This window comes from Thamnophis elegans, chromosome 16 (assembly GCF_009769535.1).
Source record: "Thamnophis elegans isolate rThaEle1 chromosome 16, rThaEle1.pri, whole genome shotgun sequence".
NCBI classification, from domain to species: Eukaryota; Metazoa; Chordata; class Lepidosauria; order Squamata; family Colubridae; genus Thamnophis; species Thamnophis elegans.
The window spans coordinates 18,351,752-18,376,922 of record NC_045556.1 but is presented as its reverse complement, the minus strand read 5'-3'; the positions used below and the strand labels follow the sequence as shown (position 1 = coordinate 18,376,922).

The 25,171-nt window shown below is 43.0% G+C and overlaps 1 protein-coding gene across 1 annotated transcript in view; it reads right to left on the bottom strand.

Annotated features, from left to right (window-relative positions):
• ANKDD1A (ankyrin repeat and death domain containing 1A) overlaps window positions 1-25,171 on the bottom strand; it is a 43,003-nt gene continuing 17,832 nt past the window's right edge. The window contains exons 7-15 of the mRNA XM_032233319.1: window positions 23,894-23,992; window positions 20,817-20,915; window positions 19,895-19,993; window positions 15,339-15,437; window positions 12,552-12,650; window positions 11,401-11,496; window positions 6,000-6,201; window positions 1,819-1,950; window positions 1-974 (exon numbers count right to left, since the gene is read on the bottom strand). Coding sequence (XP_032089210.1) covers window positions 910-974; window positions 1,819-1,950; window positions 6,000-6,201; window positions 11,401-11,496; window positions 12,552-12,650; window positions 15,339-15,437; window positions 19,895-19,993; window positions 20,817-20,915; window positions 23,894-23,992 — 990 coding nt within the window. The 3' untranslated portion in view covers window positions 1-909. The remainder of the gene's footprint in view (window positions 975-1,818; window positions 1,951-5,999; window positions 6,202-11,400; window positions 11,497-12,551; window positions 12,651-15,338; window positions 15,438-19,894; window positions 19,994-20,816; window positions 20,916-23,893; window positions 23,993-25,171) is intronic.

The following is a 25,171-nucleotide window of genomic DNA, read 5'->3' as shown; positions in this document are numbered from 1 at the left end:
CTCGGGAATGACTACCACATATGTACGAGGGAAACCTTTACTTTTATCTATGTGTTGGGAGGAAGAGGCATAAAATCCCAGCTTCTCTATTTTTTTTTGAACAGTCACTCAAAAAGTAAACATGGCACAACTTTCGAAACTCGGATTAATCTATAAAGTTGAACTGCCAGATTATTGCAGAACATTCTGACCCATGTGTCTGCCTACAAAGCATGCTTTTAGGATAAGGTTCCATTGAAGGAAACATGCCTTTATGAACTCTTAATTGGAAAACAAAGAGAGCAATGTGAATAGGACAGAAACAAGTTAACTCTGGACCAAAGAGGGGCTTATTAGCACCAGAGCGATGATCGTCCTTAGCAATGCTGGTTTGCAATTGGTGCTGTGGTGTGAGGTGTAGTCAAGAGTTTTAGAGGCATTAGTTGTCTTACTACAACACAGAACAGCAAGAAGTTGGATGGATGATGAACGTCACCATGAGATTTTTCCAATGAAGGACATGTATAAAGAGGTGTAAACCTCTTCATTGTGAGTTATTCCAGAGATCAAGTCAATGGGCTGGCCGAGAATCTCCATAAACATTAAATCAATGGGATCGTATGGCAATGATAAGAAGAGATAAAAATCCCTTGTAAAGTCAGCTTTAGACCTTGTTTCAGACCTCGGGGATGGGGAGCAGTGGAGGAGGATAAAATCTGTTATTTCCCCTTCTCTCCAACTGAGACCCTACAGATACATTGCTGTGATTTAGATGCCCGTAAAACAGTTTACGTCGACCTGACTTGGATTGGAAAGGTTGCCATTCAAGATGGCAAGAAGCCCTTGGAATCGGTGGCCCTTTGGAGGCAAAGTTCTGAAAGAAACCTCTGGCAGAGTTGCATGTAGCCTTGTTGTGTAGCACCTCAGAGCTCACATTGCTGAACACCTGCGTGGAGATGCGGGTGAATCTGCATTCGCTTGTTTCCGGATACTTTCTGTTGGAAGAGAAAACACACACATGTGTCATTCCCCCGTCTGAAGAGTCTGAATCCGCGGAGGAGGACGAGGCGGAGCGAGAGGCGACAGAGATCGAGGGGGCAGCTGTGTCGGCTTTGGAGGAATGTGGGGAGGAGCAGGCCAAGGCAGTCCAGGGCCCCTCAGGATTGGGATGGTTTGTTAGCAGGTAGAAATGGGGGCAGGATGACCAAGAGAGGGCAAGCAGTGGACACGAGAAGCGACAGAGCTCAGGTGATCAACAAGGACCGACTCCCACTCCTGATCTCTGAACACGAAGAGTGGAGAGAAGGCAGGAACAGCGCAGGCCGACCCGATGACTCGGGAGAAGAGTGCTCCACCCCTCTTCTCAAGGCACACCTGGGACTGAGATTTAAGGAGACACTGTGGGGAGGGGCGTTTGTCGGGAACAAACACTGAATTGGTAGAGTTTGGTGTGCCGGTACAGACATTTGGCGTTTGCAGAACTACTTGCTTCTTCCTTACTTGTGGACTAAGTGTCTTCTTCCTGACTTGGTGGACTCATTGTTTGTTCTTTGTGTCATGGACTCATTTCCATGTTCCTTTGTTTTGCTGGACTAGGAGAAACCAGAGGCTGCTGTGTCTGTGTCTGTGTGTGCTTTGCTCTAGGACTTGCCAAGAACGTGGGAGTGTTTGAGGGGACATTTGGAGAATTAAAGGGGAATTTGAACCTGGCTGTGTGACCTTTGTGCCTTGTCCCAGGTCATCACAGTATGTGTCTAAGCTGGACTTTGACTTCATCCAGCTGTTCCTGGGATGAACTAGCTCATTAGGCCAAAGAGAAAGGCCAAAGAGTCACTATACCTGCTAAATCGCTCCTCCCAATGCCAACCAGCCCTTCATACAATCCTTTGATTGGGTTGTCTCCTGCCATGATGGCCCCATGAAGCCAAATCAGCAGCATCCGATGGCCGTGTTCTCGGTAGCTTTTGGTGCCTGGCAAAAAGAGAAGAGCAAACTTAGGTTAGAACAATTACCAGACCCGGGTAAATAGGCACTGGTGGTTTTCAGATATAGCCTCCAGGCTAACAAATTGTGTTATATATTTTAAGAAAGCTTCAGCCTTTTAATAAAAGGGAAGAGTTTGAAAAGGTGCCGCTAGAGACCAACATAGCTGTCCTTTTGTCTTTGAGTATGTCACTTCTCAACGCTTTTGCTGAATTGCCAATGTTTGAAATCTTTTTAATTTACTGTAACTGTTTTCAATTGCTGTCCATTGGGGATTTTTTTTAACATTAAAAAGAAGTTTCTGGCTTGAATTGGAGATGATGAAGGGAGCACAGTAGTAAATCCGCTTCCCCAGAGGGTTGGGCTCGCTCACTGATGCAGCTCTATTTCTCTGTAAAATGCTGCCTGGGGTTGCACATAACCTGGGGGGGGGGGGGGGGAAGAGAGAGAGAGAGAACAGAAAATCCAATTCAAACATGCTTCGTCCAGCTTTTTTTTAAACATGAATAGCCGGTCACAGCTGAGCCAGCGATTTCTAATATGGACTGGATGGCAGCCAGGTTAGAGAAATACCGGCTAGCAAAGCGGTTTTGGATTTTTACTTCTTTTTTTTTCTTGCAAACCGCTTCTTGGTTTGGTCTCCTCTCTGAAAAAGACGTGTCGTTCATATTTCATGAGATGTTTTCCTTCAGCGCTGGTCTCGCAGTCAAAATGCTAGTCTTGCATTTTTAAAACTCAGGGCTATGGCTATTTTAGCCTGTTTGAAAGACCTGAGAAAAAGTACAGAGAAGAGCAACAAAGATGATGAAGCATCTGGAGGCTAAACCAGAGGTGGTAATCAGCAGGTTCTGGAGAACCGGCAGAGGAATTTTTGAGTAGTTCAGAGAACCGGTAAATACCACCTCTGACTGACCCTGTCCCCATCTATTCTCTGCCTCCCGGGTCCCAGCTGATTGGGAAGGAATGGGGATTTTGCAATATCCTTGTCCTGGAGTCGGGAGAGAAAGGAGATTTTGTAGTATCCTTCCCCTGGAGTGTGGAGGCAATGGAGATTTGGCAGTATCCTTCCCCTGGAGTGGGGAGGGAATGAAGATTTTGCAGTATCCTTCCCCTGGAGTGGGGAGGGAATGGAGATTTTGCAGTATCCTTCCCCTGGAGTGGGGAGGCAATGGGAATTTTGCAGTATCCTTCCCCTGGAGTGGGGAGGCAGTGGAGATTTTGCAGTATCCTTCCCCTGGAGTGGGGAGGGAATGGAGATTTTGCAGTATCCTTCCCCCAGAGTGTGGAGGCAATGGAGATTTGGCAGTATCCTTCCACTGGAGTGGGGAGGGAATGAAGATTTTGCAGTATCCTTCCCCTGGAGTGGGGAGGGAATGGAGATTTTGCAGTATCCTTCCCCTGGAGTGTGGAGGCAATAGGAATTTTGCAGTATCCTTCCCCTGGAGTGGGGAGGCAGTGGAGATTTTGCAGTATCCTTCCCCTGGAGTGGGGAGGGAATGGAGATTTTGCAGTATCCTTCCCCTGGAGTCGGGAGGCAGTGGAGATTTTGCAGTATCCTTCCCACAGAGCAGGGAGGCAATGGGGATTTTGCAGTATCCTTCCCCTGGAGTTGGGAGGGAATGGGGATTTTGCAGTATCCTTCCCCCAGGAGTGAGGAGGGAATGGGGATTTTGCAGTATCCTTCCCCTGGAGTGGGGAGGGAATGGAGATTTTGCAGTATCCTTCCCCCAGAGTGTGGAGGCAATGGAGATTTGGCAGTATCCTTCCACTGGAGTGGGGAGGGAATGAAGATTTTGCAGTATCCTTCCCCTGGAGTGGGGAGGGAATGGAGATTTTGCAGTATCCTTCCCCTGGAGTGTGGAGGCAATAGGAATTTTGCAGTATCCTTCCCCTGGAGTGGGGAGGCAGTGGAGATTTTGCAGTATCCTTCCCCTGGAGTGGGGAGGGAATGGAGATTTTGCAGTATCCTTCCCCTGGAGTCGGGAGGCAGTGGAGATTTTGCAGTATCCTTCCCACAGAGCAGGGAGGCAATGGGGATTTTGCAGTATCCTTCCCCTGGAGTTGGGAGGGAATGGGGATTTTGCAGTATCCTTCCCCCAGGAGTGAGGAGGGAATGGGGATTTTGCAGTATCCTTCCCCTGGAGTTGGGAGGGAATGGGGATTTTGCAGTATCCTTCCCCCAGGAGTGAGGAGGGAATGGGGATTTTGCAGTATCCTTCCCCTGGAGTGGGGAGGAAATGGGGATTTTACAGTATCCTTCCCTGCCATGCCCACCCAGCCACACTCACAGAACTGGTAGCAAAATAAATTGAATCCCACCACTGGGCTAAATCATAAGATGAACAATTGAAGGAACTGGGTATATCTATCTAACAAAGAGAAGGACTAGGGGAGATAGGATAGTTGTCTTCCAATACTTAAGGGGTTGCCACAAATAAGAGGAGGTCATCTTATTCCCCAAAGCACCTGAGGGAAGAAGTAGTAACAGGTGGAAGATCATTAAGAGAGAGAACCAACCTAGAACTAAGAAATGTCCTTACAGCGAGACCAATTAATCTGTGGAACAACTTGCTTCTAGAAGTTGTGGGTGCTCCAATACCAGAAATTTCCAAGAAGAAACTGGAATAGTATAGGATCTCTTGCTTCAGCAAGTTGGACTAGAAGACCTCCAAGGTCCTTTCCAGCCTTACGATTCTATGTTCTAAAAAAGTTAGACCCTCTTCATAATACAGATGGGTCCATATGTTTTAGTGATAGTTCAAAGTTATCACTGCACTGAAAAAAGTAACTCATGATCAGTCCTTCCCCTTAGGATTGTTGCAGCATCCCCGGGGTCACAAGATCAAAATTCGGGCCCATGGCAACCAGCATGTATTTATAATGTGTGCAGCATCTAAGAGCATGGGATCCCCAAGTTTGACCTTCCCAGATAACTTCTAACAAGCAAAGTCAATGGGTGAAGCTGAGTTTATTTATTAGCCTGATTCACTTGACTAAAGTGATTAGCTTAAGAACCATCAAAAAAAATTTTGGGGGTAAAATCAGATATGATTCACTTAGGGTCCTCCTGGGCAGTGGAAATTCTGGTCCCAGTTGTGCTTGTAAGTTGAGGACTTCCTGTAGACATGGCAAATTCATTTTTTTACTACCGGTTCTGTGGGCATGGCTTGGTAGGGCGTGGTGTGGCTTGGTGGGCGTGGCAGGGGAAAGATATTGCAAAATCCCCATTCCCTCCCCACTCTAGGGCCAGCCAGAAGTGGCATTTGCTGGTTCTTTGAACGACTCAAAACTTCTGTTACTGGTTCTCCAGAACCTGCATGCACTGGTGGGATTCAGTCAGTTCGCACCTATTCGGGAGAACCGGTTGTTAATTTTTAAAGCAGTTCTGAGAACCGGTTGTTGGAAGAAATCTCCTTTTGTTTTTTTCCCCACTTTACAGGGCTAATCCTGTAAGGGAGGCAGGAAGGAAATATTCTGGTTTTGTTTCTAGCCTAATCTTGATTGCCCTACTTATAGAAACTGCCTCTCTGGTTAACCCTCATTGCATCGTAACAGCTAAAGTGAAGCGCCCATCGACCTGAGTGAAGTTGAGTTGGCCATGCCCACCTGGTCACATGACCACCAAGCCCCACCTACCCAGCTGATCATTAGGGCAGAGAACTGATTGTTAAATTATTTGAATTCCACCACTGCCTGCATGACACTCTTCTCATATGTTCAGGAATGGTGGTGGCATTTAGCCTGATCGGACTGGTTTGGACTAACTAGTAGTGGTGGCCTCTGGGTGGGCCTACCTACCCGCCCCGGCGCTATGCTGTCCTATTTAGCCACATTTTCTAAGATGCGTGCATGCATGCAAGTCGTGTGTGCGAGCAAAGCGCATGCGTAGAAGTTGACATTTTTGGTGCTTGGCGAACCGGTAGTAAAATTATGTGAAACCCACCTCTGTTCAGGCACCACCGGAATGAAGATCTTGGTCCCTGGTCTCCTACTCCTACTTAGCAGCAGCTGGGATGAAGGTCATCTCTGTTACCTACCTGTCCACTGGTGTTCAATGGCCCGGATATGCGCCTCCGTGAATTTCCAATAATGTGCAAGTTTCTTCCACTCATTGGCCTTGAGGTATTTGGTTGCCAGCCGCCATATCACCGAACGGATATGTTGTGTTTCCAGCCGATGGTCTTGCTTGAAAGTTAAACGTTCTGTTATCCAGGAATCAGAGTCGCTGTTGAGGTTATCCTGTAAAAAAAGGTCACAATTTCCTTCACAGTTCATGTTCAAAGCCAAATGCTTGTGGTTATTCAATAAACCATGGTTAAAACAAACCCAAGATTAGTGTAATGATTGAGTACAATCCCTTAGTATCACTGTCTTGTCAGGCTAGATTTGATTCCTGTAACTCCTCTAGTGGGGAAATGGAATAGTCATGGGGTAAATCATCCCCACAGATCTAAACATGGAATGGGTTATAATCCTTATTAACTGATTTTTAATTCTTCATCTGCCTCTGGGCAGTATATACCAACCTGGTTTGCCACGGTTCATTTAACCCAGTTTTTCCCAACCTTAGCGACTTAAAGCTGTGTGGACTTCAACTCCCAGTTGGCTGGGGAATTCTGGGACATCCACACAGTTTAAAATTGCCAAGGTTGAGAAACACCGATTAAACCACTAAGTTTAATCAGTGGCTAAGTGGACGCAGTGGACTCAGTGGCTAAGACGCTGAGCTTGTTGATCAGAAAGGTTGGTAGTTCGGCAGTTCAAATCCCTAGTGCCATGTAACAGAGTGAGCTCCTGTTACTTGTCCCAGCTTCTGCCAACCTAGCAGTTTGAAAGCACCTAAACATGCAAGTAGAAAGATAGGAACCACCTTTGGTGGGAAGGTAACAGCATTCCATGTGCCTTTGGCATTTAGTCATGCCAGCCACATGACGACGGAGATGTCTTCGAACAGTGCTGGCTCTTCAGCTTTGAAACGGAGATGAGCGCTGTCATCACTGACAGGGCAAGCCTTTTGCATATAAAAATAAGAATCAACCCTACTCCTATCTAGTACTGATGGTGTTATCCAGTTGGGTCATGAGATGTCTGCAAGCCAACCATCAAGCTCAGAGAAAACCAAGGACCCCACAGTTCAACCCTCAGCTACAAATATTCTCTTCTATCTCATTACTCCATTTGACAAAAAAAAAGTGTCGTTCAAAAAACCATTCAAAGGAAAGAGGATTATGGTTAAAAAAAAAGGTTCTACATGTTCTTGCAGCTATTTAATGTCAGGATATAAATAAATATCCTATCTACTATTGGCCATCCTCTCCCCACTCTTCTGTGATCTCTCCGGCTTTTCATATTTCCCTCCTTTTTATTGGATCATTTTTACCTGTTGTGGCCCTCCCAGAGGTGTTTAAATGAGATGGGAAGCCATATAGCTCAATCAATCAATCAATCAAGTCCCTAGGCTTTTCCCAATAGCATCATGACTGTTACCACAACCGAAACCCTGCAATTGTCCTTGAGAAACAATTGCAGGGTTTCGGTTTCCTCTGGAGAAATTCTCCCAGTTTTGACAGAAAACTTCAATGAGTTCTTTGTATCTGATTCCATCCCACAGCTACATTTTCCTGTTTGCTTGGTTTCCCCCCCCACGCACCCGCGCACAATTAACTGCTTATTGTTCAAACTGTCCAAAGAGCTGCTGATTCAATTCTACAGAGGAATTATTGAGTCTGTCATCTGCACCTCTATAACTCTGCAACTCAACAAGACAGACACAGACTCCAGAGGATACTTAGAACTGCAGAAAAAATAATTCCTACAAATCTGCCTTCCATCGAGGACCTGTACACTGCACGAGTCAAAAAGGGGGCTGTGAAAATATCTACAGACCCCTCACATCCCAGACATAAATTGTTTCAACTTTACTCTCAAAACGACACTATAGGGCACTGCACACCAAGACAACTAGACACAAGAACAGTTTTTCCTGAATGCCATCACCCAGCTAAACAAATAATTTCCTCACCACTGTCATATTACCTACTAAGACTTTATTATTATTATTATTATTATACAATTGTATCACAGCGGCCAGTTGTTTCGCCGGATTTGGCATTGGTTACTAGTCGGGCCCCACCCAGGGGCCTAGGACGTCGTAACGTATTTTCTTAATATGCGTGCAGATCCAAGCAGTGCGGCTTTTTGCATTTGACTGATGGTGATTTTGTCAATTTTTAACTGTTTTAAATGTAATTCCAGTGCTTTTGGAATAGCACCCAGTGTGCCAATTACCACTGGAATTACCACTGCTGGTTTGTGCCATAGTCGTTGAATTTCGATTTTTAAGTCCTGGTATCTTGCGATTTTTTCATGTTCCTTCTCGGCGACCCTGCTATCACCTGGTATTGCGATGTCTATGATTGTGACCTTATTTTTCTCAACCAGTGTGATGTCTGGTGTATTATGCGCCAGTATTTTGTCGGTTTGTATACGGAAATCCCACAAGATCTTGACCATCTGATTTTCTGTGACTTTTTCAGGCTGATGTTCCCACCAGTTTGTTGCTGTTTTAATATTATAATTTTTGCACAAATTCCAATGGATCATTTGTGCTACTGAATTGTGCCGCAATTTATAATCAGTCTGCACGATTTTTTTACAGCAGCTGAGTGTGTGATCAACAGTTTCATCAGCTTCTTTGCAAAGTCTGCATTTGGCATCATCAGAGGATTTTTCAATTTTGGCCTTAATGGCATTTGTGCGGATAGCTTGTTCTTGCGCAGCCAGGATTAGTGACTCTGTTTCTTTCTTTAATGTACCTGTTTTTAACCATAACCAAGTTTGTTCACTGTCCACTTTATCTTTTATTTTTTCCAGAAATTGACCATGCAGTGCTTTGTTCTGCCAACTCTCCATTCTTGATTTTATCACATCTTTTCTGTATTCTTGTTTTGTCTGTTGGGCCTTCAGTAGATTTTTGTTCTTTACTTCGATTAATAGATGTTCTTGACTTTCTTTTAAATAATCAGCCAGTGCATGTTTTTCTTCTTCAACTGTTTGCTTCACTTGTAATAATCCTCTGCCACCTGATTTTCGGGGCAGATATAGTCTATCAGTATCACCACGTGGATGTAAACTGTAGTGCATTGTCATTAGTTTCCTGGTTTTTTCGGTCCAAAAGGTCCAAATCAGCTTGTGTCCAGTTAACTATGCCAGCTGTGTATCTTATAACTGGTATTGCCCAGGTATTTATGGCCTTGATTGTATTTCCACCATTCAATTTAGATTTCAAAATTTTCCTAACTCTGTTGGTGTACTCTCGCCTGACAATAGTTTTTACTTCTCCATGCTTGATGTTATCCAACTGCAGAATGCCTAAGTATTTGTAGGCTTCATTTTCTTTGCATTTAATTAGTTGGCCATTGGGCATTTCAATTCCCTCACATGCAGTGATTTTGCCCCTTTTTATGGATACAGTGGCGCATTTTTCCATGCCAAACTGCATTGAAATATCGGTGCTGAATACTCGGACTGTATTTGTCAATGATTGGATTTCTATTTCTGACTTTCCATAGAGTTTCAAATCATCCATATATAGTAAATGCGAAATTTTTTCAGCTTTTTTGGCTGTTTGGTAGCCTAATTTCATTTTTTTTAAGATTACTGATAGTGGGATCATTGCGATGATGAAGAGAAGAGGTGAAAGTGAATCACCCTGGAAAATTCCTCGCTTGATATTAACCATTCCGTAGCTCTCATTCCCTATTGCCAACTCAGTTCTCCATTGTTTCATTGCCTTTTCAGTAAAGGATGTAATATTTTTGCTAATGCCAGTTGTTTCTAAGCATTTTATGATCCAACTATGTGGCAGTGAGTCAAATGCCTTTTTGTAATCAATCCAGACCATATTCAAGTTCGTTTTTCTGTTCTTACAATTTTCTAATATCATTTTATCAATTAGAAGCTGATCTTTTGTGCCCCTGCTCCTTCTTTTGTTGCCTTTTTGCTCTACTGGCAAGATGTTGTTTGTTTCCAAATAATCCATCATGTTATCTGCAATAATGCCTGTGAGTAATTTGAAGGTTGTTGGTAAGCATGTTATTGGTCTATAGTTTTCAGGTGTTGTTCCTTTAGTTGGATCTTTCTGAATCAAGTATGTTTTTCCAGTTGTCAACCATTCATCAATTTGGCCCTTTTGTAAAATTTCATTCAGTTGCCTGGCCAATATTGCATGTAAACTGGTCAGATATTTGAGCCAGAAACCATGTAATTGGTCCTTTCCAGGTGATGTCCAATTCTTTACCTTTTTAACTCGATTTTTGATCATCTCAGTTGTTATTTCTAATACTTGCATTTGTTTGTTGCCAATGCTTTTCTCAAAGTCATGTATCCACTTTGCTTCCTTGTTGTAGTCCTTTGCATTTTCCCACAATTCTTTCCAGAATTCAACTGTGGCCTGCTTTTCTGGTTTTTCACTTTTGGTGTCACCATTCACATTAAGACTTTGATAAAAACGCCATTGGTCTGATCGAAATTGCTGATTTTGTTTATATTGGATGATTCGTGCCTCATATCTTTCAATTTTTCTAGCTGTTGCTGTTATCTGCTGTTTTACAATCTCTACAGCTTCATTGATGTTTCTTGTATCCAATCTATATCTTCTGATTAGCCGATCTATGATTTTGTTGTTTTTAAGCCGTTGCTCATGCATGTTCTTTAAGTTACTAGCATCTGCCCTTAATTTTTTGATTTTTTGTTCTAGACGGATTTTCCACTTTGGCTTTGATGCTTTTTCTGTTGTGTGACTAGGTACTTTAATTTTAATGCCTAGTTCATTAGTGACTATTACAGCTGCGCTGTACATTAACTGGTTTGTTTCCAAGATGGATCCCGGTTCAATTATTATTATTATTATTATTATTATTATTATTATTATTATTCTCTTCCTTCCTAATACCTATCTCTTCCCACTTATGACTATAACCATGTTGCTTGTATCTTTACATTTTATATTGTTTTATTTGTTTCCTAGTATGATTTGAATGCTTATTAGTAACCTATGACTATCATTAAGTGTTGGATCTTATGATTCTTGATGAATATCTTTTTCTTCTTCTTATGTACACTGAGACCTTATGCACCAAAGATAAGTTCCTTGTGTGTCCAATCACACTTGGCCAATAAAGAATTCTATTCTATTCTATTCTATTCTATTCCATTATTCTATTCCATTCCATGCCATGCCATTCCATGCCATTCTACTTCTGTTCTGTTCTGTTCCGTTCCGTTCCATTCCATTCCATTCTTTATTATCAAAAACCATTTTGTGCTTCTGCCCAGTTAACCTCTTTCCATTTGGGGCCCGTATTTCCTCAGCCCCCCAATTTCCTTCACCTCATTTGGTCACCTCAGAGTCACCTCAGAATCACAAAGCACACTTACTTTTTCCCACTTGTAAAACCTATCCGCTTTGATGATCATATCAGCCAAAGTGATGTGGTTCCCACGAGCAGCTACGTCCAGTGATGTTTTTCCTTGCTGCAGAAAAAATATATAAATACCGTGAGTTGAATAGGACAAATCTTTGGGGCTTTTTAAAATTAATGGGCAGCCAATATTTAACTCCTGCTATGTCATGACTGTATTTCTTCCAATGATCGATAGGTACTCGTCCTTGCATTTTTAGTAAAGATTTAGTTTTGCCTGATGAAAATTACATCTTTATAGTTGATGCCATGCAAATTATTAGATACCAGTTTTATACTGTGATTTTTTAAAGCATGGAGGAATTTGCAAGCATTTTATATTTTCCTGTTGAGCTGAATGTCTATGGAGATTCCCAAACAAGCAGGTCATGCTTGTTCCAAAGGTGTTTTTCTAAAACGCAACTGACTTCCTTGCTTTTTTTCCCCCTTGAAAACATTTGGCTTCTCATCCAAGAAGCTTCTTCAGTTCTAACTGACCAGTAGAGAAAGAAAAGATTTAGCCTGACTGCAAAGAATGTAAACCCTTCCATTCCCCACCAGTAAGTAAGAAATATAATAAGTGTAATCTTTATTGTCATTGTACTTAAATACAATGAAAATGGGGACAGGGTACGCACTGAAAAACATCCTTTTTGTAGATCAAGTGTGGGATGCATAAGGTAAGTTGCAGAGATGGGTTGCTACTGGTTCAGACCGGTTCGGCTGAACCGGTAGTGTTTTGGCAGCCTGGGTCACTGGGAGCAGCAGCCACTCAGGCCTGCCACCCCCCCACCCCCTGATCCAGTTCTTCTACGGGGGCGCCATCTTAATTGCACAAATGTAATTTTTTTCTTTTTTTAATGTTTTGTGCATGCGCAGACCTATTCGTGCAGAGTGCGCATTTGGCGTGTGCATGAGCGAAGCAAGCGTGTGTGTGTGTGTGTGTGCAAAAGTTTTGCGCGCACTGAACCAGCAGTAATGCCGGGAGCAAACTATCCCTGGTAAGTTCCCTTTAAATCATCCTCTGTGCATTTTCATGCTAAAATCCTGTAGGCATGGCTGGTGCCTACAGGTTTGCAAAGAGGTAACATTCCATGCATACAGAAAGAGGCAAGACAGCGGCATTACCTTATCGGTTAATTTTAAATTCACCCCAGCCATGAGGATCAACTCAGCAATATCTTGCCTTCCGTGCTCCGCAGCAATATGAAGAGGACTCTGTTGCCTCTGAAGGCAGAAAGGAGAATCAGAAATCAGCACTGCAAAGAATTTGGGAGAAGCATCCGTTCCTTAGCATTGAGATAAACTGCTTTTTTGGAATCTGGTTAAAAGCTTTTTCTGTGGCCTCAAAGAGGCCTTCTCATAGAATACAGTACAATAGCAGAGTTGGAAGGGACCTTGGAGGTCTTCTAGTCCAACCTCCTGCCTAGGCAGGAAACCCTATACCGTTTCAGACAAATGGCTATCCAACATCTTCTTAAAGACTTCCAATGTTGGGGCATTCACTGGAAGTCTTTAAGAAGATGTTGGATAGCCATTTGTCTGAAACGGTCTTCTATCTTTGGCACCTCATGGGGACAAGAAGCTCCAGCAGGAAGGAGCCAACTGAATCAAAGGGATAGGTAAGAGATTAGTAGCCTTTACTGTCATTATTCTGTGTACATAATGGAATGCATTAAGATGGAATTTCAACGCCCCCTCTCCAAAGAAAGAAAGAAAGAAAGAAAGAAAGAAAGAAAGAAAGAAAGAAAGAAAGAAAGAAAGAAAGAAAGAAAGACCCACCAAATAATGCCAGCATCCCAAGGATAAGAGTAAGATAATAAAAGCTGCAGCATCCAAGAGTGCCAAGTTATCCAAAATGACAACAAAGATTACACTCATACACAGACACACAAATATATTAATCACAGTCTATCTTGAATACACAGCAGAAAAATGTTGTTACGTGGCCCCCAATGCCAGCTGAATTTCACTCCAGAAATAACAAGAGAAACCCCTTCAATAATTCCTTGGACTTTGGGGCAGCGGCCTGAACTCAAAGGGAATTTTTCCCCTAACTTGGATTGCACAATAATTTAATTACCAGGATGCGCTAAGATTATGCATGCATGTATGTATGTATGTAGGTATGTATGTATGTGTGTGTATTTCCTATTTATGAACTGCCCATTTCTCTCAAAGAAAGAGATCTTATTTAGAGATTTAATTAATTAATTGTTCAATAGTCCACCGTTATTGTTCTTATCAATAGTTCAAGGCAGCTACCTTATTCAGTACTCCCCCCTCCTCCTTTTGTCTTTACAACAAGAACAAACATGTGAGGTGAGTTGGGAGGAGAGAAAGGGACTGGCCCAAAGGGCACCCAGCCAGTTTTGATGCCCAAGGCGGGACTAGAACTCCTGGATTCCCAGTTTTCCAGCCTGAGACCTGAAGGGCTGGTATTAGACAAAGAATTCCAGCAAGGGAACTCAATTTTCAGTTTATAACCAATGTCAGTTTATATCCAAGAATCTTCAACCAAGCAATGCCATCTGCAAAGACACAGGAAGTGCCCTTTCCCTGTCATGGCATCTGCTTTCTGGAATGAGATCCCCTTGAGATCCTGGTGGATCCCGCTCAGATGGCATTATCTTCTCCCAGAAAGTCATTTAAAGTGACTGAGCTATTATCTGCGTATGTTTGTTGGGCTGTTGGCCATAATTGTCATATTGGTCTCAATTTTTCCTTGTACTCCCTTTAAATTGTTTTTTTCTTCCTTTCCCTCCCTATTCATATTATATTTTATCCTCCTTATGTTCCAAGCTGCCCAGAGGTGTTCCAGAGTGGAATAGCGACTAAATCGGATAAATAATTTAATCAAAAGAAATGAAAGTGGTGCAGCGCCAAGGATTTGAAGAATAAAGCTATGCTTCAAAGCGCACAGAAGCGTACACACCATCCAGTAATGGTACCCTCATTTCTTCACTACCGGTTTGGTAGTGGGAGCGTGCGCGCATGCACAGAAAGTACATAATGATGTCTCCGGAGCCTCGCGCTGCCGCCACTGGCAGTTCACCTGAACCGGTGCGAACCGGCAGAAGTCCATCTGTGACACTGTCCCTTAAAGCAAGCATCCCCTTTCCCACAATTGTTTTGACCTCATTAAAATGCCATCAAATTAGGTGAAGAACTTGAGTGGTGCGGTGGCCTAGAGGTGGGAGCTTTCAGCTCACAATCAGGAGGCTGTGAGTTTGATCCCAGATAGAGGCAGATATTTCTCTCTCTGGGCACACTTAAGAATATATCTGCTGGAAAAAAACCTCTGCATTGGCAACAGGAAGGGCATCTGGCCAGTAAACACTCAGCTCTGTTCAGTTGCCCAGGCTCCACCCCACAAAGGATTCTGGGGTCGTTAAAAAAGGGCGATGAGGAGGAAGGTGAAGATCTTGCAAGCACACTAACCTGCTGCCAAAGCTTCGTCAGGTCTGCAGCCATATTCCTCTTGGATCTTTGGCCTGCTACACTTGCAATTATTCTACTATGCCTTTTCTACTGTGGGAAAATGGGGGGGGGGGAATTGTACGGAGTTAGATGCTATGTAGCCATAACAAAATTCTCTCTAAAAAGCCAAGGTCATCCTTTGTCTTTGAACCTCTACACCTGACCAGAACTGGATGGGTGGAACTGCTAGCATGGCAGTGGGAGATTGGACCATGTGATGGACTTATGGGGGTGGGGGCAAGATCTTGAACTTTCAACTGGGTGCGGAAAACTGGGAAGCTTTCAGATTCGGGTTTTCCCAGATGTGCCAACATGGCTCTCTTATTAAATTGGAACTTTGAGCAATACTTTGCCTCGGACTCTGATTTAATTTTGGATGCTATTTGGAACTCTGACACTTAAACACATTGGTTGCCATAGTTTAAAAAATCTTACATTATCAGGAACATCAAGGTCACATTCAGCATCAATGAGAAGTTTGACAATGGCTGGGTAGTTCCGTAGCACTGCAATGTGCATGGCTGATGCATTTTGCTGCAGGAATTTAAAAAAAAAAGCAAAATTAATGTACTTAGAGCATTGAGCAAGTCTAAGCTTCTAAGTTGCATTCTGTTGATTGGAAAATCCACACTGGAACTTCACACAAGTTGCAGTTATTTGCTGACCTTGGTTGCACAATGTAGGTAGTCCTCAACTTACAACAGTTCATTTAGTGACCACTCGGACTTACAACGGCACTGAAAAAAGTGACTTAGAGCTGTTTTTCACACTTATGACAGTTGCAACCTCCCCATGGACATGCGATCAAAATTTGGGTGCATGGCAAATGGTTGATATTATTTACGACGGTGGTGGTGTCCTGGGGATAAGTGATCACCTTTTGAGGCCTTCTGAAAAGCAAGATCAGTGGGAAAGCGAGACTCACTTAACAACCTTGTTACTAACTTAACAACTGCAAGAGCCAGGAGGTTAGCTGCCGGAGCGTGTTTGCAGTAACTCCTTTTTATTTTATCAATTTTTAGTATTCCCACTGGATCCTTTTTATTTACCTACTGTATTTTTCAGACTATAAGATGCAGCTGTGTATAAGACACACCAAGATTTCGAAAAAGTAAGTAAGAGAAAAAAGTTTTTGTTGTCCCCGGCCCCAAGGAGCACTCTGCAGGCTTCAATAGGGCTGGGGAAGGGAAAAATGCCCCGGTTTTTGCAAAAAAGGGTGAAAAACGGGTCATTTTTTCACAAAAATGGGGGCACTTTCCCCTTTCCCCAGCCCTGCTGAAGCCTGCAGTGTGCTTCTGTGGGCTGAAGGAAGGGAAAAACGCCTCAGTTTTCCGCCCATTTTTTGCAAAAATGGGATGCAGGGGTGGGATTTTGGGATGCCAAAAATGGCTGTATTTGGTGTCCGAATCCCATCTGCCAGTCAATGTCGACTGGCGACTACACAGAGGAGAGCCTTTTCTGTTGCAGCTCCGACCCTGTGGAACGACCTCCCCGTCGAGATCCGCACCCTCACCACCATCCAGACCTTCCGCACAGCCCTTAAGACCTGGCTCTCCCATCAGGCCTGGGGATAGGTTCCCAATTTACCCGCCCGAGTGTTGACTGTTGAATGCAAGTTGTGTTTTATTATTTTATTCTGTTCACATATTGTTTGTCTTTTGGTATTGCACCCCCTTTCCTGCGATTGTAAGCCGCCCTGAGTCCCCTCAGGGAAAAGGGCGGCCTATAAATCCTAATAAAATGTCTAAAAAAAAAATGTATAAGATGCACCAACATTTCCACACTCTTTTAGCGGGGGAAAGGGTCCATCTTATAGTCAAAAAAATACGGTAATATTCTTTGGATGAGATAATAGCGTCGAGACACAACACAGATAAAGTTGTGTTGTTGTTTTTTTGCCTGGGACTGATAAGACATGGGAAAAAGAAAGAAATGCCATGGTACCAGCCTGGGAGCTCCCCCGCACATGCAAACTGCAAAACAACCAAGAATTGAAGAACATTTTGCCGGAAAGAGAACTGTGAGTAAAAGTAACCCCCACTCCATCTCCAACAAATTTGAGATGTTAGAATGGGACCTTCAAAGAGAATTGACAAAACAACAGCTATCAGACGTTCCCGATCTTGTGGGAAGGGAGCAAACTGACAGCCGGCTGTTCTCACCAACGATTAGACAAGCTACATCCTGTATGGAGTCTGAGATAAAGGCTAAAGAGGCTAAGAACAACAAGCTAATTCAGAGTCCGAAGAGATTACCGTGGGAAAATACAACGGAGTTTATGGCAAAGCAATGCCTTCTCACAGCGCCAACGGTTGTTTCAATATTTGAGCAGCTAATAGCCATACAGCTGCAACGATTCCCTTAACAATTGTGGCAAGAAAGAGCATAAAACAGGGCCAAGCTCACTTAATAACTGTCTCGCTTAGCAACAGAAATTAGGTAGGGGACTACCTCAGGGATGGGTTCCTGCCGGCATTATATCCGGTTCGGTGCCCGAAAAACTTTGCAAGTGTGTGCGCATTTGCACTTAAAAGGTCTGCGCATGCACACACCATTAAAAAAGGAGGGGAAATTACATGTTTTCAATGAAGATTGTTCTGCGCATGTGCAGAACAGAAAATAAAGATGGAGGCACCCAGAATAAGAACCGGTATGGTTCACGGGTCCAGCCGAGTTACTACCTATTCAGCTGAACCGGTCTGTATCTCTGGATTACTTGTACATTCCCCTGGGCCATGGGGAACAAAGCAGATCCAGATGATTAATTCAGAGGAATCCATGTTAATCCCAAAGTGCCCCACAAATTAAAACAATGCTCTCTGGTCAATTGTGTATATAGTGAGTTTAATGGTCTTCTCGCTGTTGTAAGTCAGAGTCAGAGTCATAGAGAAGCTCTGGGAAAAAGATCTCTAGAAACGCCATCTTGATCGCTGTTGGGTTCAAACAGGTCAAAAGCAAACAATCTGCCCACAGGCTAGTTTATTCATTAATAAACTTTCCTGCCACACCAAAGGTGGGAGATCTTTTGTCAGTTGTGCTCCGCAGGTGGGAGAAACAAAAATAGGAACCGAACCTTGCTTTTACTATAAAAAGGGCTTGCAGTTCATATATGACAGTTGCTGAGCTCCTTTCTTCACGTTTTTCCTTGTTCTTGTAATAACCTTATGCATCTCACAGCTGCATCGCAGAATCATTGCACACACCATGTCCGATTCTAATAGTAGCCAGGAGAAGCCTGACACTACTGGAGTTTTCAGTTGCCAATGCTCTGGCTGCACCAGGGGACGTTCCAGATAGTGGTAGGGTAGAATAGCAATAGTAATCGCTCTTATAATTATATAGTGTTTCACAGTACTTTAAAGCACTCTCTAAGCAGTTTAGAGAATGTGCCTATTGCTCCCAACAATCTGGGTCCTCATTTTACCCATCTCGGAAGGATGGAAGGCTGAGTCAACCTTAAGCTTGTCAGGCTCAAACTCCTGGCAGTGGGCAAAGCTAGCTTGCAATATTACATTCTAACCACTGGGAGGGAAGGAAGGAAGGAAGGAAGTAAGGAAGGAAGATAGCAATAGCACTTACACTTAGAGTACATCCTGCTTCACAGTGCTCTACAGCCCTCTCTAACCGGTTTACAGAGTCAGCCTCTTGCCCCCCAACAATCTGGATCCTCATTTTACCCACCTCGGAAGGATGGAAGGCTGAATCAACCTTGAGCCGGTCAGAATCGAACTACTGGCAGTAGGCAGAGTCAGCCTGCAATACTGCCTTGCAGGCATGGACCAGGCAGGGCAATAGCACTTAGACTTATATACTGCTTATATACTTAATGTATACTTATATACTGCTTCAAAGTCCTTACAGCCCTCTCTAAGCAGTTTACAGAGTCAGCCTCTTGCCCCCAACAATCTGGATCCTCATTTTACCCACCTCGGAAGGATGGATGGCTGAATCAATGTTGAGCAGGTCAGGATCAAACTCCTGGCAGTTGGTAGAATTAGCCTGCAGTTGGTAGAATTAGCCTGCAATACTACATCCTAACCAGTGTGCCACCAGCTGAACTCAGCTGAACCAGCTGAAACCCAGCTGAACTCAGTGGATGTGCCTATTTCCTCTATTTGGAGATATAGCAATAGCACTTACTTATATACTGCTTTGCATGCTTTACAGCCCTCTCTAAGTGGTTTACTGAGTCGCCTATTGCCCCCAACAATCTGGTCCTTATTTTACCAACCTCGGAAGAATGCAAGGCTGAGTCAACTTTGAGCCGGTCAGGATCGAACTCCTGGCAGTCGGCAGAATTAGCCTGCAATACCACATCCTAACTACTGTGCCACCACAGCTCCTATGTCTGTGATGGCGAACCTAAGGTATGCGGAGCCATTTGTCAGGGCACGCGAGGCGCTGAGTTTACCCTTTTTAAAAGCCATTTTTCGCCCGCCCTCCCGAGGCTCCAGAGGCTTTATAGGAGCCTCCCCGCCCCCCTCCCCCAGAGGCCCTCTGGAGGCTTCATGAGCTTCCCTGAAGCCTCCGGAGCATAAAAAAACACCCCTACAGGCAAATCGGAGGTTCGGGAACGGACTTCCAGTTTGCTCGGAGGGTCGTTTTGACTGCTCCTGAAGGTCCCTGAAGCCTCCGGAGGACTTCCGGGGGGGCGGGGTGGTGGAGGCTGTTTTTGCCCTCCCCAGGCTCGTATAAAGCCTCTGGAGCTTGGGGAGGGTGAAAAAAGCATGCAAAAAATGGGGGGGGGAGTGCCTGTAGTGCGTGCGTGCGCACTGGGGGGGTTGCGCATTGCATTATGGGTGCTGCACGCCCGTACACAACCCCCCCTGCGCTCCCCCTACTTATGGCACATGAGCCAAAAAAGGTTCGCCATCACTGTCCTATGTGATACTTCGAAGGGAAACCCAGCTGAACTCAGTGGATGTACCTGTTCCCTCTATTTGGAGATAATGAGGATATTCTGGTTGCAGTTGATGAAACCAGTCACTTACGTAATTCAGAGCATCTGTCTGGATTCCTGCACCAAGGAAGGTTTTGGCCATATCTACATAGCCATTCAGTGCAGCATAATGAAGGCAGGTCATTTTTTTCTGGGGGGAGAAAAAAAATCAGGAGGACATCTTCAGGCAACGCAAGCTCACAAAAACCTACCACAGCTAGTTCTTTACATACAACTGCTTGTTTAGCGACCGTTCAGGGTTACAACAGCACTGAAAAAAGTCACTTATGAATGTTTCTCATACTTGCAACCCATGATCACGGGGATATAGAAATGATGCAAATAAACAGATCACTCTGCTAAAAACTAATTCCCACAACCCTGTTAAACTATTTGCTAAGACTGTATTACACTATATTGCCAAAAGTATTCGCTCATCCATCCACATAATCAGAAGCAATTGTGAGTGAATACTTTTGGTAATATAGTGTACTATTCTTTTTCTCATCCTTCCTAGTACCTAGCTCCTTCCAATTATGACTATAACCTTGTTATATAAACTTTATTGTCAATGTATGTATATACACAGTGTACACATACAACAAAATTCATATAACACTCAGAGACCAGGACCAACAAACATGACAATCCCCAAACTCCCCCCCACTCCCCCACCAAAAAATTCCCACCCCTTGTTGCTTGTATCTTTATGATTATATTGTTTTATTTAGTTTTCTAGAATGATTTACGTTGATTGCTTATTTAGTATCCTATGACTATCACTAAGTGTTGTATCTTATGATTCTTGATGAACGTATTTTTTAAGTACACTGAGAGCTTATGCACCGAAGACAAATTCCTTGTGTGTCCAATCACACTTGGCCAATAAAGAAGTCTATTCCATTCTATAAATGAACAAGTAAATATTCCTCCTATATGTCTTGACCAAATCTTTCGAATCAAACTAACCATACCTGCGTTTGGGCATTGACTTCACAGCCAGCTTCTAGAAGGAGATGGATGCAATCGTTGTGACCTCCCTCAGCAGCTAAATGCAGGGAAGTCATCCCTTCCTGGAAAAAGACAGAAAAAAATAAGCCCTAGGTCTGGTGATATAATGTATAAGGTTAAGAACTTATTATAATGATATTTCGCTGCTGATAAGCAGTTCTAATAGGGGAACAAATGAAAACTGGTATATATAGGCAGCGATGTTTTGTTGAAAAATGAAGGAATAAGATCTCTGTTTGAAGGTATGAAATGCAAGGTTAACAATAAATATAAGTATACTTTCTGGGGAAAAATAATGCTAATGTTAACTGAATATATATTATAGAATGAAAATGAGGCCTTTAGTTATATTAGACCAAGACGGTAAATATTATTTGAAGATGCAGATGTTAAAACACCTGTAACCAAACGACATGCTGCATGTGATGATGGTTTTTTTTGTTTTTGTTTTGTTTTGTTTTTTCCCCCCCTTTTTTGGGTCTTTCCCTTTCTTTTCTTTTTTTAAACCCTAGGTTATTGTGATGTCTATTAAATATATAACAGAGAGATACGGGATGTGTGTATGGGGGGAAACGTAGTAGGGATGCACCTGTAATCAAATGACATACTGTATGGGATGATGGGTTTTTTTTTTATGGTACTTGAGAGACCGCCTACTGCCGATCACCTCCACACGACCCATTAGATCCCATCGTTTAGGCCTCCTCCGAATTCCATCCGCTGGCCAATGCCGACTGGCCACCACGCGGAGGAGAGCCTTCTCGGTGGTTGCCCCGACCCAATGGAACGATCTCCCCGTGGAGCTTCGTACCCTCACCACCCTCCAGGGCTTCCGCACAGCCCTTAGAATCTGGCTATCCCGTCAGGCCTGGGGCTAAAGATTGTTACCCGCCCGAATGGTATGAATGTTGCGTTTTTAATCATGTACTGTCTTATATGTAAAAGTCTGTCCCCCCTTCCCTTTTGATTGTGAGCCGCCCTGAGTCCCCCCAGGGAAAAGGGCGGCATACAAATAAACACAAATTCAAATTCAAATTTTCCTTTTTGTGTGTGTGTGTGTGTGTGTGTTTTTTTCTTTTCCCTCTGCCTTTCCTTTTCTATTGTTATGTGATTATGTTGTCTATGTAATAAAAATAAAATAAAATTATATTTAAAAAAAAGCCCTGGTTGTCCTTTTAATGCGTGAGAATTAGTTCTTACACAGTCAGGGAAAAAGAACGTGGTAGCATATCTGTGGCCATTGCACGGATGAATGAGAAGCCCAAAGTAATCCTCTCAGGAAGAAGATGGAATTGGTGTAGGACAGAAGGAGTACTGGGGAAATTTAAGATAATGAAATCTGGAAGGGCAACTTAATAGAAAAGAACCTCTGTAGCTCAGGGTTCAGCTGTGAAGTTTTTGATATTCTCTGAGCTCGGTTGTTTTCTTGAATATGTTTTTTGTTACCTCACCAGGTGATATTTTCAGTTGGGCCTTTGTGCTTCTGGCCTTGGTTACTTTCTTGAAGATGTTTTGTTACCTTTCCAGATTATATTTTTACCGTATTTTTCAGAGTATAAGAGGCACCAAGATTTCGAAGAGGTAAGTAAGAAAAAAAATGTTTGTCTTCCCTGGCCCGCAGGAGCTTTAAGAGGGCTGGGGGAAGGCACAAATGTCCCCATTTTTGCGAAAAATGGCCCATATTTTGCAAAAATGGGATGTAGGTGGGAGCAGGGGCTCAGGAGGGCAAAAAAGGCTGTATTCGGTGTATAAGACACACCAAAATTTCCACGCTCTTTTATATCACTCATGTACAGGATAACAGGAATAAGAATAAACATGAATAGGAAGGGAGGAAATGGGTTCAAATAAATAGGGACAGTAGGATATTAGGCATGCTGGTGTGCTTATGCATGCCCCCTTACAGACCTCTTAGGAATATGGTAAGGTTGACAGTTTAAGGTTAAAGTTATGGGGGTTTGAGGATGTAACAACAGAGTCAGGTAGAGCAGTGGTCTCCAACCTTGGCAACTGTGGACTTCAACTCCCAGAGTTCCTCAGCCAGCTTTGCTTGTCCCAAAGGAGTTTTTCTAAAACGCAACTGACTTCCTTGCTTTTTTTCCCCCTTGAAAACATTTGGCTTCTCATCCAAGAAGCTTCTTCAGTTCTAACTGACCAGTGGAGACAGGAAAGATTTAGCGTGACTGCAAAGAATGTAAACCCTTCCATTCCCCACCAGTCAGTAAGAAATATAATAAGTGTAATCTTTTTTGTCATTGTACTTAAATACAACTAAGTTGGTTCTTAAATATGAAATTATACTTAAATACAATGAAAATGGGGACAGGGTGCGCACTGAAATACATCGTTTTTGTAGATCAAGTGTGGGATGCATAGGTAAGTTGCCAAAGATGGGTTGCTACGGGTTCTGGGAGTTGAAGTCCACAGGCCTTAAAGTTGCCAAGGTTAGAGACTACTAAGGTAGAACATCCCAGGCATTGTCCACTCTGTTGCTGAAGTTGTATTTTCTGCAGTCGAGTTTGAAGCGGTTTACCTTGAGTTTGTATCTATTGTGGACTCGTGTATTATTGCGGTTGAAGCTGAAGTAGTCATTGACAGGTAGGACGTTGTAGCTGATAATTTTTCTGTACTACGTTTAGGTCAGACCGTAGATACCTCACCAGATTATATCTTCAGCTGGGTCCTTGGTTCTCCTCGAACTTGTTTGTTTTCTTGAAGATGTTTTGTTACCCGACTAGGTTAAATCTTCAGTAAAATCCTTGGTGCTCTCTGATCTTGGTTGTTTTCTTGCAAATGTTTCATTATCCAACCAAGTTACATCTTCAGTGCTAGCTCTGGAGAAAACCACGGAGAACATCCGCAAGAAAACAAACAAGCTCAGAGACTGCCAAGAACTCCACAAACAATTAAATCATGGCAAGGGATCAAGATGAGGATGACTGGGTCACACACCAGCCTTATGTTGTTGTAGCCTGCTTTAGCTATTACCAAAACTCAAGAAAGTTTTGGCATTGAACATATTTTTTAGTTTTATACTCACTGCATTCTTTTCATCCGGATCCACGCCAACTTCTAGAAGTTTCTGTAATACGTCAGCATGTCCATTCATAGCTGCCAAATGAAGAGCTATGTTCTTCTCCTGCAAACCAAGATGACATTCCACATTAAGTGAGAAGAGTTCTTGTGGGGATCTAGTGGGAGAACAGGTAGAAATGTTCCTCTAACACATTGTTTCTCAACCTTCGCCACGTTAAGTTGCATGGACTTCAACTTCTTCATAGAAGAGCAGCTGAGATGATCAAAGGCCTGAAGACTAAATCATATGAAGAATGGCTGCAGGTTTTGGAGTTGACTAGAAGAATTAGAGGTGACATGATAACAGTATTCCAGTATTTGAGGGGCTGCCAGAAAGAAGAGGGGGTCAAATTATTCTCCAAAGCACCGGAGGGCAGGACAAGAAATAATAGTTTCAAGGAGAGAATAATAGTTTGAAATAATAATAGTTTTAAGGAAAGAAGCAATTAAGGAGAATTAAGGAGAAACTTTCTAAGAGGAGGAGATGGAGATTTGTGGGCCCTTGCTGTTCTCTGAGATTGTTTTCTTGCAAACATTTCATTACCCAAATTAGGTAACATCATCAGTGCTAGCTAGTTAATGCTCTGGCACTGATAATGTCACCTAGTTGAGTAATGAAACTTCTGCAAGAAAACAAGAATATAGAGGAAGAAGTGTTGGATAAAATATGGATAAAAAGGTTCTTTTTAATAATAATAATAATAATAATAATAATAATAATAATAATAATAATAATAATAATGGTCCAACTCCACCATTGCCGGTCCCAAACCTGGATGAGAAAGGAGGAGGGTTGGGGTCAGGTTGGCATCTGGTCCCGTAAAAACAAACCCGCCAACCCATACAATATGGTGAAAAAAACAAATAAGAATTCCATACTGCATTGGTCGTCGCACGGGTTAACAAGGGCCGCGGCGGATGTTGGGGTCCCTGGACATCTGTCGACAAGTGGACCAGCCAACAAAACGACAAAAATATAGTGCAGATGAAAACCGTGCCATAATGGCCTGTTACTACAACTCAGAGCCAGAAAAAAGAGGCTATTTAAAGAGAATGTATGAATTATGGAAACAACAATATCCAGATTCAAATGTTAGTGAACAACGACTAGCAGATCAAAGGCGATTTATTATACGGAATAAAGTGTTTAGTGAAGTTGAACATGAGGAAATTCAGGCAAATTGCAAAACCCAAAAAACAATATCACAAGCGGAAATAACTGATATTCAAGACACAACTAAAG